This window comes from Myotis nattereri, assembly GCF_964212035.1.
Source record: "Myotis nattereri genome assembly, chromosome: 17".
NCBI classification, from domain to species: Eukaryota; Metazoa; Chordata; class Mammalia; order Chiroptera; family Vespertilionidae; genus Myotis; species Myotis nattereri.
Genome location: NC_138092.1, coordinates 28,164,450 through 28,178,901, shown reverse-complemented (window position 1 = coordinate 28,178,901; position 14,452 = coordinate 28,164,450). Strand labels below are relative to the sequence as shown.

Genomic DNA, 14,452 nt, shown 5'->3' with positions numbered 1-14,452 from the left:
ATCCATCCCATGTACACCATGTTACTACAAGGAAAAAAAAAAACTCATGATGCAGAAAAGCAGTGGTTATATTGAAATTGTAAGTCTTTCTGTTCCTGCTTTCAAAATTATTTAATTTAGTTGGTTTTCCTCTTCCCAAATGAAAAAAATTTCACCCTCAAAAACCATAAAATATTTTTAATACATTTCTGTTGCTAATATTTAAGGATGTCTCAAGTAGACTTGAACAAACATTTCAAAGAAGAAATAATAGTTGATATTTTCTCTTATTACTTGGTTCAGATTTGTCCTTGAGCTCTGGAATCTGTTGTTTAATAAGTTGTTATTCTCATCAACTACTTCAAATATTTCGTTTGTCTGATTGTTGGGACCTTGTATATTTGAGTTCACATCACCCACAACTAACAGTAATGTGTGTAAGAAATTCACACAAAACCTTTTCTTTAAATATAATTGAAATTTGTTTAACTTATTTTCTTCCTCTAAGTCCAAGAAGTTAATTCTTTTTAATTTTCTTCTCTTACCCACCAAGTCAAATGTGCTCTTGAAATAAAGTCGATCAAATATATCACCAATGGCTTTATCAATAAATGCCTTTCTACTACTTTCTTTCTTACTTCTGAGCATGGTCTTGTTTGACTCTAGGAAACAGGGGTGTATTTTCATCCATAAATAGTTGTCCAAGGAATTTTCAATATCAGAATCTTTGCAATATGCAAATCCTCGATCTTCCTCATTTATAGGTTGGATAATAACTGTTAGTATTGGGCAATGTTGACCACAAAGGGCATAGAGTTTATCCAAAGAGTCACCATCCTGAAGTGCACCATGAGTATTATTATTTCCAGGCAATGGCTGGTGTTTAATAGTATCATCAGAGGCAGGATGGACTTTGTTGGCAGCAGTAAAGACATGAGTGACAGAGGTGCATACTCTTTCTGACCTATGATTACCCTTCTCCTCTGCATGATGATTTCGTATTTTCTCCTTAGGACAAGTTTTATTTTGAACATCTAGCAAATCCTCCTGAAAAGGCTCAGAGTCACTACAATGAGGCATGTTAAAATAACTGCATTTCAGTTCAAGGGGTTGAGCCAGTTCCTCCAATTCTGAAGAGGAGAGTTCAGCCATGTTTGGGTTTGGGGCCAAATTTCCAAAGTGTGAGTATGGTATCTCATTACTATTCCCAAGTAGAGTATCCACTGATATAGTATCTACATTGCCACATATGCCAGAATTTTCAGGAGATGATACTCTTAGCAAATGATTTTCTTTCAGGAGCCACTTGCCCTTGTCAATCAGTACTCCTTCCTCTCTGTCCCTGAGGATTCTGTTATGATCATTTTGTTTTGTGCTATGTTCTACAATGTCTCCCCCATGATAATTGGCCTTCATGTCATTAAAGTCACATTTATCTTGTCTTCCCTCCTGAAATTTCTGCAACTTAGATGAACCTCTGGATACCTGTCCAGAAGAGCCAAATGACTGACGTTCCGAATCATAAAGACCTGCTTTTCTAGCACACTGAAATTCCACAGAATTGTAAGGACAAACCTGAGATCTGTGCGGAGGCCCAGGGAAAAAAGATGGTTTAACAATCTCCACTTTACCATAAAGTTTTTCTATTGTTCTCTTAACAAGTCCTTTATTATATTCTTTCTCTTGAGCAATCTCCTCACCATTGTCATTGGAGTCATCACTGGATGTTTTCCATGGCTGATCATTCTCACTGTCTTGTGTATAGTCTGACCAATCAGAAGTCACTGTTCTCTTGAAGCCGTTTTTAAAATCAAGAGGGGACTCTGAACAACTTCCAATTTCCATGCTTTTCACCATCATTTTTACCCTCATATTAGTTTCTCCCTCATTGAGTTCCTTTTCAGGAGCAGAGCAAAATACTAAAGATGGTGGTGGTGCCATCCCTCTACTGTTTGCCTTACAAATTACACCATTCCTTCTTTCTTCTTCCACAATGTTCCTGCTAGAGACTTCTATTAACTCCAGATTTTTACTAGTCTCTAACTCTTTTTGGATCAATTCTTCAGTGGTTTGCTCTCCAGTATTTAGCTTTCTATTAAAGATATCAATGTCCTGCTTTTCTAATTCTTCAAAGGATTCCAGTTCTGAAATGTGTCTTTCATTTGATGTTATGCTTTCGGTTATTGAACCCAATTCTTCAGAAGTCTTTGATTCTTCCTTATCAAAGGATGTATATAAATTTTTATCCTGAGACTTTTTTAATAAACAACCTCTAGATTCACCTAGAGCACTATTTTCCTTATCAAGTTCTGGTTCAGTTGCATTTAGGGAAACACCATAATGGCCCAAATTGCTATTTTGGTGTGGCACCAATACATTAAAGCCATGTTTATACCCAGGGTCTGCCAAAATATTTAGGTCTTTCTTAACATCATCAACTCTTTCTACCTCTTCGGTGAATTCCAAATTATCAGTATATGTGATTTCTTTGAAATTTAAAAAGTCACTGGTATTGCAGACTTTGATGGGAATGTAGGCCCCATCAATTGGGCAAGCTGTCTCAAAAGTATGTTTTCCCTCATGAGCACAAACCTTATGGGAAGATACTGCATCAGTAAGTGAACAGACCTTTCTTGGGAAACAAGCCTGATTCATAGAGGTCTGATCCACGGTACAGCCATCACTATAGGAAAAAACATCTCTGAGGTTACAAGTCTCTTTTGGAGGATAAATGTTACTCACAGTGCACACCTCACATGGAGAGTAAGTCACCTCTGAAAGGCAAACTTCAGAAGCACAGTCCTCACTGGCATTTAAAGAGAAGATTTTCTGTGCTTTTTCATTTTCAATCCACTTAGAAACTCTCTGAATGTTAGGTGTGGAACAATCTGCAGAAAGACCTACTGGAACCATGTCTTGTCCTTTCTCAGTGAGTCCAAGGGGATTTGTAGTTGACTCCACTAAATTGGCAACAGCAGCCTTCAAGTCATCAGCTTCCTCGGTGATGGCAACGTGCTTTAGAACCTCCAACAAGGCAAGTATTTCTGAAGTTCTGTTGGTAGTCTTGTGAGCATCACCTTGACAGAGGCTATTCACACTTCCCTTTAGGTTTAGCACCAAGAGCCAAGCTAGAAGGACATTAGTGGATGAATCACATATTGGGTAATGGGAAGGCACATCTACAAGTGAACCTGGCACTTGAACAATACCATTCTGGGTCTGGTGAATACTGGAAACTAAAGCTTGCAGTTGGCGAAGCAAAAGTACTAGAAAGAGGTCTTTTGGAGTGGCCTCTTCCATTGGACCTACTTGGATGGCAGCCTCTACACTTTGCCCTTTTGTAGCTAGGTTTATTTCTTGGTAAACAAGGCTTGGTAAACAATGTCCTGACTTTTCAACAGATCCTTGACTTTTAGTATTATGATCATCAATAGTTGACTGTGACGAAGTACAACATTCATGCAGGGAAAGCAAGTAAGCATCATTCAGAGATTCAACCTGGCTCTCATGGAGATCTTCGGTAAGTTCTTCACTGTTATCTTTGTCAAAAGATTTACCTACCTCTTTATCTAGATTATCTCCTGTCAAACTATCATTTTTAGTTATGAGCTTATTACTCTTCATGACACAGTTATTTCCTTTTTCAGAACTTGTGTGATAATTATTTCCTGCAAAACCATTATTACAACTTACCACACACCTTTCCTTTTTGCATATTGGTGCTGATTTTTTAGGTTGCAAAGCTGAATGCGGATTTATGTTCTGCAACCAGCTCTGTATATAATTTTGAACTGAATGATGGGTAATATCCTCAGGAAAAACAGTGTTTTTCAAAGATGGTAAGGAATTTACCCTTGTTGTAGCACGGTGTTTACTTACAATAGTTCCTGATTTTGACTTAGCCCCTTTTTGTTTTTTCTGGCTTTTTAAAGTTATATGTGAATTATTAACTTTTGAAACTAAACTCTTCTTTTCCATTCCTCTCAAATACCAAGATGCTATTTCTGCTTGAGCCTGTTGTCTGCAAAAAGCACTGGGGTTTTGCTCAAGAAAGTTAACCACATGAAATAAATTTTGATTTTCAAAAATATTTTTGCAATATCTGAGTTTATTATGGGGAAATGCTTTATCTCCTTGACCAACTTCTTTCTTTGCAGGGCCTCCTAAGTTTACTTTGTTTAATGGTCTGGATTTTCTTTTGGCTCTAAGTCCTTGAACCTTAGGATTCTGAATAATATTTAATTTATTTTTTTGGAAATTCTTAGAATTCTCAGGATTGAGATTACTTTTGGAACAAAAATAACTTGTTTCAATTACCCTATCACTTGCATGAAGGTCTTCCTCACAAAGTAGCCCTCCTTCAATGGGACTGTGTGAATCTTGCAATATGGTTTCCTGTGCAATTCTACCTCTTGTGTTTATTTTCTTACTAGGGATTCCTTTAGTTGCAATCTCTCCATCCTGACGCCTATAACTTTTCACTTGCTGTTGAGATATCATCTTTTTGCTGGCAACAGATGATGAAATCTGCTTTTCATTTTCTCGAAGTTTTGTTAAACTGCACTGAGAAAATTTATTAATTAGTCTGTCAATTCTTCTGGTGACAGTAGAGGATCCTACTGAAGCTGGGGTCTCAGAAATATATTTGTCAGTTTCAGAATTTGTACTTGAAGAAGGCGCTGCATCTGCTAAAATAGGACAGAAACTATCATTGGTGTTACCATAAGTTCTCGAGTTCTTCATACTAGTTTTGTTGTCTGGTGTTACATTATCAACTATATCTTCCTCCACAACTACGTTTTTTGGTATAGTGTGTGGAAAGCCATGATTATGGGACATCTCTAACATCTTCTGACTTGTAATTTCTATAACACCAGCACTTACTGAACTTGATTTGAGTTGTCTGCTTTCCTTTTTTCCTTCTGAAGATGACTCCATCTGCTCATTGTTATCTATCTGAATAAGTACTGGTTTGTTAGATACTGATGACATTTTACTGCAAGAATGTGTAAACATGTGATACTCAGATTTGTTTTCTCCATCTTTCCTTTCTTCACTATAAGAAAATTGTCCAATCATTTTTTCTTGAACTTCAGTTTCAGATACTAAGGTCACACTCCCTATCACAGATTTCTTTTGTCTCATTCTCTTTGGTCCAGGTGTAGGGGGCCTATAAAAATGATGTTCTGCTTGATCCTGAGTTCCCTGGGTGGCATTTGTGTCCATAGCAGAATTCTCACAGTTAGAAATATAAGTTTCAACCCCTTGATCTGTCATTTGAGTTTTTATCTCCTCTGCTAAACTGTCCTCTTGATTATTGCTTTTCTCCAAAGGTGAGACATCTGCAGACAATGAACATGCTGCAATCTTTAAACCAGATTTCAGATCATCTGTTCTTCCTGGAAAACTGTTTATATCACTCTTTTCATGATTATTAGAAAGACCAGCTCTACTGACACTGGTTGTCCATTTTATGGTTTCCTCTTCTTTTATCTTGAATCGAACTTTCATCTCAACTGTCATAGTGCCATCTTGATTAAAAATAATTGATTTCTCAACATCATCTTCAGAAGGATATATCAATAAATTCTGAGAATTCTTTTTTTCTAAGGCCAAGTAATGTTCAGGAGCAAAGGAATGGTCTGAGTAGCAATCATTATTATGCATTTTGTCAGAAGCAGCAGAATAAATCTGAGACCTTGGGCTTGAAGGCATAAGCGTGCTCACTTTCAAGATTTTAAGAGTACAAGATGCCCCGCATCAAAATATAATGTGGAAGATAGAGGAGTTATAAGTACATATATCCAATAGAAGAGGCAGCAAAGGAAGAAGAAAAGGAAAAAGGAAATAATTAGTACGAAAAATATAATTTTTCTAAATTTCATAGTAAGATATCATTAATATGTTTCTCACCTCTATGTATTCACTGGTTATTTGAGTTCACTGTAATATCTGGTATATTTCTACAAATTTTTCTTTTAAAAAGAACCTTAATCATAATCCAATGAGGAAATTCATAGAACTTTAATTTTCAGTTGAATAAGGCAATTTTAAAAAGGAAAGTATAAAGCAGAAATTGCCAAGTATTCTAGCAAAAATAGATTTTTGTGGCCTTTACTTTTGTTGTTTGATTTTCTTTACCAGTACTGAAATTGGAGTCTACCCAAGTGCTGCTCATTCAAACAAAGCAAGTAATAATTTATGGTGGTATTTATTTTCCCATTTGTGCATATCCAAGAGAGGCATTTATAGCATTTTGAAAACTAAAGCATTTTTATAATTTAAAGGCTACCTTAATCAAATAATAATTATTAATTTAGAATTCACTTTGTATAATCAGTGAATCTGATTTAAGATAGGGCACACAAAAAAAGCTAGAGATAAGGCCCAGATATCTCATTATCTTTATAATGTGTATTTCTAGAGACAACCTTAGCATTCATGCTTCTTATACTAAATCAAATCTTATTAGTGATTTGTATGGATTTTTACATGCTTGCCATCAATTAAATACCCTTAACTTTTCAAAATATAAACCTAGAAATATTTTCTCTTATCCCTCTGTACTTTTACCAAAATTTTAAGTGAAAATGTCTTACTCATAATTTTTTAAAGTAAAACTTAAGGAAGCCCTCAGATTCCCTGAAACCATCAAAAATCATACTCAACAACCTATATCAAACACAAAATAATAAAATCAGTTTAGCAAAATGACCAAGGTAAATAGTAGTACTATATACATAATGAATACTCAGCAGCTAATGTGTACAAAACAGAAACATTAATAATTATCTATTGAGATCAAATATAAAACTAGAGGCCCTGTGCATGAATTTGTGCACAGGTGCTGCCTGTGAACATAGCTGGTGATCGGGGCTGATGCAGGGGAGGAGCCGGCTGGCTGGGTGGAGGGACCGTGGGAGGTTGGCTGGCCAGGGCGAGGGACCACAGCCGGCTGGGGGGAGAGACCACGAGAGATTGGCCAGCCGGCCATGGGAGGTTGGCTGTGGGAACATACTGACCACCAGGGGGCAGCTCCTGTGTTGAGTGTCTGCCCCCTGGTGATCAGTGCACGTCGTAACAACTGGTCAACCAGTGGTTCGGTCTTTCAGTCACTTAGGCTTTTATATACATAGATAAGATAACTAAATAACAACAATAAATAACAGATGAATTTCATCCACCTTAGTAGTAAGTAGAGGATTAATACTACTTATCCATCTTCAATTAAAATTTAAGTATAAATGGCAACCAATACTCTAGCAGAGAGCTAAAATACTTAGCACAATGAATAATGAAGTTAGCCATGCCTGCATAGGGAATTTAGAGCCTATTCCACACTCCTTAGCATCAAGAGGCCCTCCTCCTCCCCTATCCACATTGTGCAGTATTTCCTAAGAGATTATCAACCTAGATTATTGTTAGCAAGCATGAAGTGGCTACATAAACCTTTGCTTTAAATAAACAAAATGTGAATCGAAGGGCCTGTGTTTTTTCCTTCAATAAGTAAAGAATGCATGTAGTTAGAGATTTTTAAAAATATAGTCACTCAACTAACCTACTGAGCTCTGCATGATATAATTAAGAGAAACTTGCAACCACCAGAGATGTCACCTACATATTCCAGAGACTTCCTCGCCAAATAAAGAACTGCTGGCATTTTGATTTTTTTTAAATCTAGGTATTATATGAAAGAAACCCATACCTCATCAATTCAATTTAAACAGAAATATCACAGATTGATTTGGAAAAAAATCTTTTAAAAAAAATGAGATAGCTTTTTATGACACTCTCCAACTATAAATATAATCAGTTTCAGTTTAGAATGTTTTTTATCCCATTTTTTCTTCTGTGATGAAGAAAACTGGCCATTTAAGCAAGGATTTTGTTGTTGTTGTTGCTGCTGTTGTTGAGCTAAAAAATCTCAGTGCTAAACAGAAATGCTGTATATTTAAGTGACTTACTTTTTTTGCTTTCTGACCTAGTATTTCCCTTGGGGTACACACGACGAGAGATCCCTGGTAATCTAGCAGGCAGCAAGTACTTCTGGATGTCATAATTTCCTGGTTTAAATGGCTCCCTCCCTGCTGCCACCACAACTCCCCGGCTCGCAATCACGGCCTGGAGACTGGGAACCTAGAAGAAACCAAAGAGGTATGGTCCTTACATAAGTAACATGCAGTTTTGTTCTTTCCATAGGATAACTATACAATGGACTGAATCAATTCAACAACCTCTGGGCTTGAAAGAGATAATTACCAAGTATTTGTTAGGCACCAATGATGTATGCAAAATAATGAAATACCAAAGTGTGGGTGGTGGCAGTTAAACCAACACCCTTCCTGAGCTGGAAAAAGACAGACCTGTCTTCCCTCAAGCTAAATAAATCTTTAAAAGGTATGCAATACTGCCCCTGCCTCCCACACCAAAGTACCCAGCTGTAGCCAAATGTCTACCCTGCCTCTTGTGGACACAGGGGCAGCTGCAGGGGAAACTCTCCTCTGGCCCCCTCAGCAGGGATCCCAGGAAAAGTCTTTCTCTCCCTAACAGAATACATCTCTGGAGGACTCCTCTTTAAGAAATATTGTCAGCCCTAACCGGTTTGGCTCAGTGGACAGGGCATCGGCCTGCGGACTGAAGGGTCCCAGGTTCGATTCCGGTCAAGGGCATTTACCTTAGTTGCAGGCACATCCCCGGTAGGGGGTGTGCAGGAGGCAGCTGGTCGATGTTTCTCTCTCATCGATGTTTCTAACTCTCTATCCCTCTCCCTTCCTCTCTGTAAAAAAATCAATAAAATATATATTTTTTTTAAAAAAAAAAAAGAAATATTGTCAGCCTGGCCACGTGCCTCAGTGGTTGAGCATTGACCTATGAACCAGGAGGTCACGGCTCAATTCCCAGTCAGAGCACAGAACCTGGGTAGCAGGTTCTATCCCTGGTGTGGGGTGTGCAGGAGGCAGCCAATCAATGATTCTCTCTCACCATGGATGTTTCTCTCTCTCTCCCTCTCCCTTCCTCTCTGAAATCAATTTAAAAAAGAAAGAAAGTAAATATACTGTCGGATGAGAATCTATGCCAACACATTACATAACTCAGCGCTCAGGGAAGGCAGACAAGGGGAGGGAGCACAGGAGAAAAACCACCCTGCCGGGGAGAAAAAGCAACCGCCCACGAGGGTGGAGCTCACACGCACACGCGGGCACCTAAGCCTTCTTCCCCGCGGGACGAGCTAAGCATGAGGAGCTGCCAGACCCTTACCTTCCTCCCATCCGTGGAGTACAGCCTGGTCACGCGGCACCGCATGACCTCCGCCAGGTGCTGCAGAAAAGCCTCGAAGCTCTGGGTGACCCTCCGGCTCAGAAGGACCACGCGCCCAGCGCTCGGGTCCCCGTTCCGGAACACCGGCAGCCGGCGCAGGGCGCGCAGCATGCCGGGAGCGGCAGCAGCGGGGAGGCGGTGCGCATGCGCGCTGAGGGCCAGGCTGCTGTGCCAGGGCCGCGGGCGCCGGCGGGCCTTGTCCAGGTCCACGGGCTGCACCCTCCTGCTGTGCGAGCACAGGTACGACTGTCCGTCCTCCAGCTGCTCCAGGCACGTGATGCCGTGCCTTCCCCCAGGGGTGCTGACGTTCCTCACCCCGAAAGGCAGAGGCACCTTTCTGGACAAGCTATCCAGCAAAGCATCGAACGTCTTAAAGGACCGAGGGTTGACCACCACGCTGACCCCACCAAACTGCGGGTCTCCGCTCTTGTAGAAGCTGATCCTTTTGGCCACCACGGGGTGAGGGACGCTCAGGTGGCGAAGAGAAGGAACCTGACCTTCAGAAGAAGTCGGATGAATCATGGAAAAACTAGAGGAAGGCGTTTCACTCATTTTGGCCAAGACCTAGATAGGGAAGAAAATGATTCATCTCCAGAATAACAGCACCATAAAGAATATATGATAATGACCATGATAATGCAAACTAAGTATAGTTGTAGATATCCAGGCTTTTCCCAGGATTTCGTTCATTCATTTATTCATTCATTACACCTGCCTGTTTTGAAAGGTACTTTTAAGGGCCTAATAGTAAAAGGACACAAATGAAACAGTTAAATAATGATATTTCTCATTTAAAGATAAAAACAACCTAAAGACACTAAGAAGTGACTAGGTAAATAAATTATGATATATGCGCTCATGCAATGGAAAGCTAGGCAACCATTACACATGACTTTGTAGATCTGTATTTATTGGCATAGAAAAACGATCATGACCTATTGCTAAGTGAAAACGCAGTTTGTAAAATACATATGCTATGACATTGCTAGTGTATTCGACAGCCCTCCCTATACATGGATGTCACATTTGTGGATAAAACCAACTGAAGATGGAGATATTCAGGGGGGGAAAAGTTATGTTTTTGCTTATGTGTACTATGTAGTTAGGCCTACAATGGTTGCATCTCTACTGAATACGTACAGACTTTTTTCCTTGTCATTATTTCCTAAACAATACAGTATAATAACTATTTATATAGCATTTACATTGTGTCAGGTATAATCATCTCGAGGTAATTTAAAGTATTAGGGAGAATGCCCATAGGTTATATGCAAATACTATAACATTTTATATATGGGACTTGAACATCCATGGATTTTCTTATCTGCGGTGTTCCTGGAACCAATCCCCTCATGAATACTGACGTTCAACTTGTACATCAAAGGTGGGCAAATGTGGGTTAATAATATAATAGTTAATAAATGAATAATAATACAAGAGCAGACTTTGTTTTGTGTACTCACACCTATAAACCTACTTTTGCCCACCCCTGTATTTATTATACTAGTAGAAAAAGTCTAAAAGTATGCACAGCCCATTATTTATGACAGTTATCTATGGATGGCAGTGCTCGGGATAATATTGATGGGGTTTTTTATACATTGCTAAATTTTATGAATCTTTAAAATTAACAGGTATTCTTGAACAATTAAAAAAATAAAGAGACACAAATTAGAAACCATCCAGTGAGAAAATTAGTTCTGCATGCCCTCACAGTTAAGGAAAAGAGGGGAAATAGGAAAGATTTATAAAGTTCAGTTGTCTGTTGGAGGGAACCAAATGAGTTCATCTGGAGGAAAATGTTTTCTGACATTAAATTCTAGAATCACATAAATCTAGTATCACATAAATCCTTAAATAATAGCCACATTAAGACTGTGTAAAATGTTTCTATTACAGATTGTAGAATGCAGGAAAATTGTCTAATACATCACTAATCCTACTTGGAGAAACTGCAGTAAATAACTCTGTTTTGAATGACAGCTAAAAGTGGTGCAATCAGTACTGCTCCCACTACTGGTTCTCAAATGAAAACTTACGGAAGGAATTTCTAAGCCACTGTCAGCCAATCTCTGAGAATCTGATTGACAAGTAAGCTTCTTGTGGAAGGGTTTATCTCTTTGGGGGCTTGTTTTCCATTTGTAGCATATATGGGTATTTTCTATTGTTTTAAATCAATATAATCATTAGTGTCTTTTGACGTGGTAAAAAAAAAAAACACACAAAAAAAACCTCTACAGCCTTGAAGACAAATTAAACACACTAAATAAATGTGATCAGTATTATAGAGGTGACAACAGCATGTTTGTAATTATAAATGAGCTATAATAAATCTGGCCCAAATCACCTACCTAAATGTTTGCAAGTTGTCATCTAAGATTATCCAGTATCATTTGTAAATCTTACTTATATGTAACTTAGGAAAATGAACGTAAAGATCAACCTATAAATTAGGTGTCTCCCCTTCTGCCTCCCCACAGGGTTTAAAGTAATTATGGTACTTAGGACAGTAAAGGCAGCTGCAGCAGGCATGCGGATCAGGATTGGGGAATCCAGCTTTGCCATGGAGTCAGCAAAACTGCAGCCTCTTCTCATCCTCTGCTCATAAACTGTGGTCTGACCTTGAGCGCGCTGCTTAATCTCCGTGCCCTCACCAGCCGTAAGAGGGAGGAATTCCTTCAATACTTAAAGAAAGGACTCCAGAACCCCTGGTCTCCAATTACTTTTTAGGTTGGTTTACTTACACATTTTTCATGAATAGGGTTTGAAATACATTTTTCTCCTCATTTTGGAAAATTTTATTTATGTGTAAGTACAGTGAGGCTTTTCATTTCAATAGCTTTCTGACGGATCTCACTATTTGGAGAGCTGTTGACCTGGTGATCGTGATGGGAACACAGTTATGTGAGCTGATAGGCTAAGGGTTTTGGTTTGTTGGTGTGTTTGTGTGTGGAGGGCTAACTGAAAAAGAGAAAGGAGATTTTATGCTGGGACCAGGAAGGAGAACATGGAAGATAAGGATAATTGGAAAGAAGGGTGGCCCCCATCGTTCCTATCCCACCGCTGCCCAGCCCTGAGCACTGGTTTTGAGTCTGATGTATGAAGGGAAGAAACTGAACGTACCATGCCCTGGGAAGATGCCAGATGCCCATCAGTGAAGGGGCATTTGCAGAGAAAGTACCTGCAGCGGGGTGGTTGCTAGCACCTTGATGAGAAGGCAGTAGCAAAAACAACAAAAACACAAGTTCGTATGTTCCTAGTGGCATGTAAGAGGATCTCTGGGAACTCCTAGAGTCACTGGGAGAAGTTTTAAATAAATAATAGTGAGATTTTTGCATATATGCAGATGAGACTTAAAAGCCTATGGTAAGGTGGGCATTGTGTGTACAGCATAAAACATGATAACGATTCAGTGTTATTGTTGAATAAAAGGATCTACTAGTATGTGCATACAGTGCACAATACAATAATCAGGGAAGAGAGTACAAGCCAGGTTCCTTCTGGGGGAAGTGTTTCAGCTTTTGACTTGATCATATGTATCTTTTACAGGGATTATGGGAAATTCAGAGAGTAACTCAATAGCACGATTGAGGAAGAGTCCAGGTAGGAGAGATGACATCATAGCCCAGCCTGAGGGACTGGGGCTGTGGGTGGAAGCGATGGCAGCATCCAGAGGAAAGCTGTGGTGGAGATGCCCTCCAGGAAGAAGGCAGGAATGAGTGGAGAGTCTGCCAGTGCACAGGAGCAAGGCCAGAAATTGGTTAGTAAGCCTTGACAGTAGTGTCCCCTCTCATAAAACAGAGCTACCAGCCTTCCACAACTTTTTGTTACCCTGACTCAGTTGTGCTTTAAAAACTAATCAGAGCCCTGGCTGGGTAGCTCATTTGGTTAGAGAGCTGTCCCAATATGCCAAGGTTGCAGGTTCCATCCTGGATCAGGGCACATATAAGAAGCAACCAATTAGTGCATAAATAAGTGGAAAACAAATCTCTCTCTCTTTCTCTCCATCCCTTTCTCTCTCTGTCTCTAAAACCAGTAATAAAAATGGATCAGAATTTGGATGAATTTTTTAAATGTTTCTTTACATATGTCTTAAATAATAAGGTTTATTATATCCCTCAGATATTGGGATGTGGCAGTAATATACTTAGGGGATATCTAGGGAATAAAAACACTCCGTAGCCTAAAGCAGTCTAGGCCGAAGGAGAAGCAGAAATAGGTAACAAGAGAAACTGTAGAATTTTAGGCCCATCACTTTCCTCACCCCTGACTTCCCTAGAAGTAACAAACTGTCCTGCCTCCAGTCCAAATTATATTGAAATCTGCTTGTAATGATTTGGCAGCTTGCACCAATAGATTCTCCTCTTCCATTCATTCTCTTCAGTGCCTAAAGTCAGACCATGAACTATCATGAATAGTTGTACATGTATTACTTCTTAAGATTGAGCAGGTTTTTTTAACCACCCTTTGGTTCCCTGGGTTCATGATTGGTCTCAATTATCTGTGCTGCTCTGAGATAAATGCAGTGGTTGCCTCTACGAAGAGAGTTGTACCTTCTCTACGCTACTCATTTGACAAAACAAATGGCAGACTTACAATAGCCATGCGTCATTTCACTAATTGTAACTTAAATGTAATTTTCTACCATGAAGTAGGAATTTAAAAAGAAAAATAACAGGAAACAAAATAAGAAAAATGGTATATTCATAGTATTAGTGCTATGGCATTTCAGAGATTTAATGTTGCAAGAAAAATTGGTTCATTTCACAGATTATCATAACCATGCAGTGGAACTGAGGGGTGGGAGTTCAGAAAGGAAACACAAGAGTCCCCTATGGTAGTCGAAGCATTGTTGAATTATAAGCAGCTTTCTTTATAATGTGTTGCACAGATTTCTCTACTCAGTAAATAGTGATTTTATAATCAGTAAAAAGAAAATGTTACTCATATTTTATTACACTAGAATTTCTTCATTTCCTGAGAGTGAGGTTCCCTTCTACTTCAATATCAGCATATTGTGAAGGTTTGTGGCATATTTAGGTATTAGGAATATTTCTTCCTTTTCTAATGGTTAAAGATAGAACACAGATATGCAATCTAGATATAAAATAAAGTTTAACTAGCTAAGCATAGCTTATTTTCAAAATAAAGATTT

General features: G+C 38.9%; 1 protein-coding gene across 1 annotated transcript; it reads right to left on the bottom strand.

Annotated features, from left to right (window-relative positions):
• Positions 1 to 201: 201 nt before the first annotated feature.
• On the bottom strand, positions 202 to 9,849 carry RP1 (RP1 axonemal microtubule associated; the record flags this gene model as incomplete). The annotated part of the gene is made up of 3 exons (XM_081111529.1): positions 202 to 5,705; positions 7,944 to 8,115; positions 9,238 to 9,849. 3 exons carry the CDS (start codon positions 9,847 to 9,849, stop codon positions 202 to 204), a joined length of 6,288 nt encoding a protein of 2,095 aa, XP_080967655.1.
• Positions 9,850 to 14,452: the final 4,603 nt, after the last annotated feature.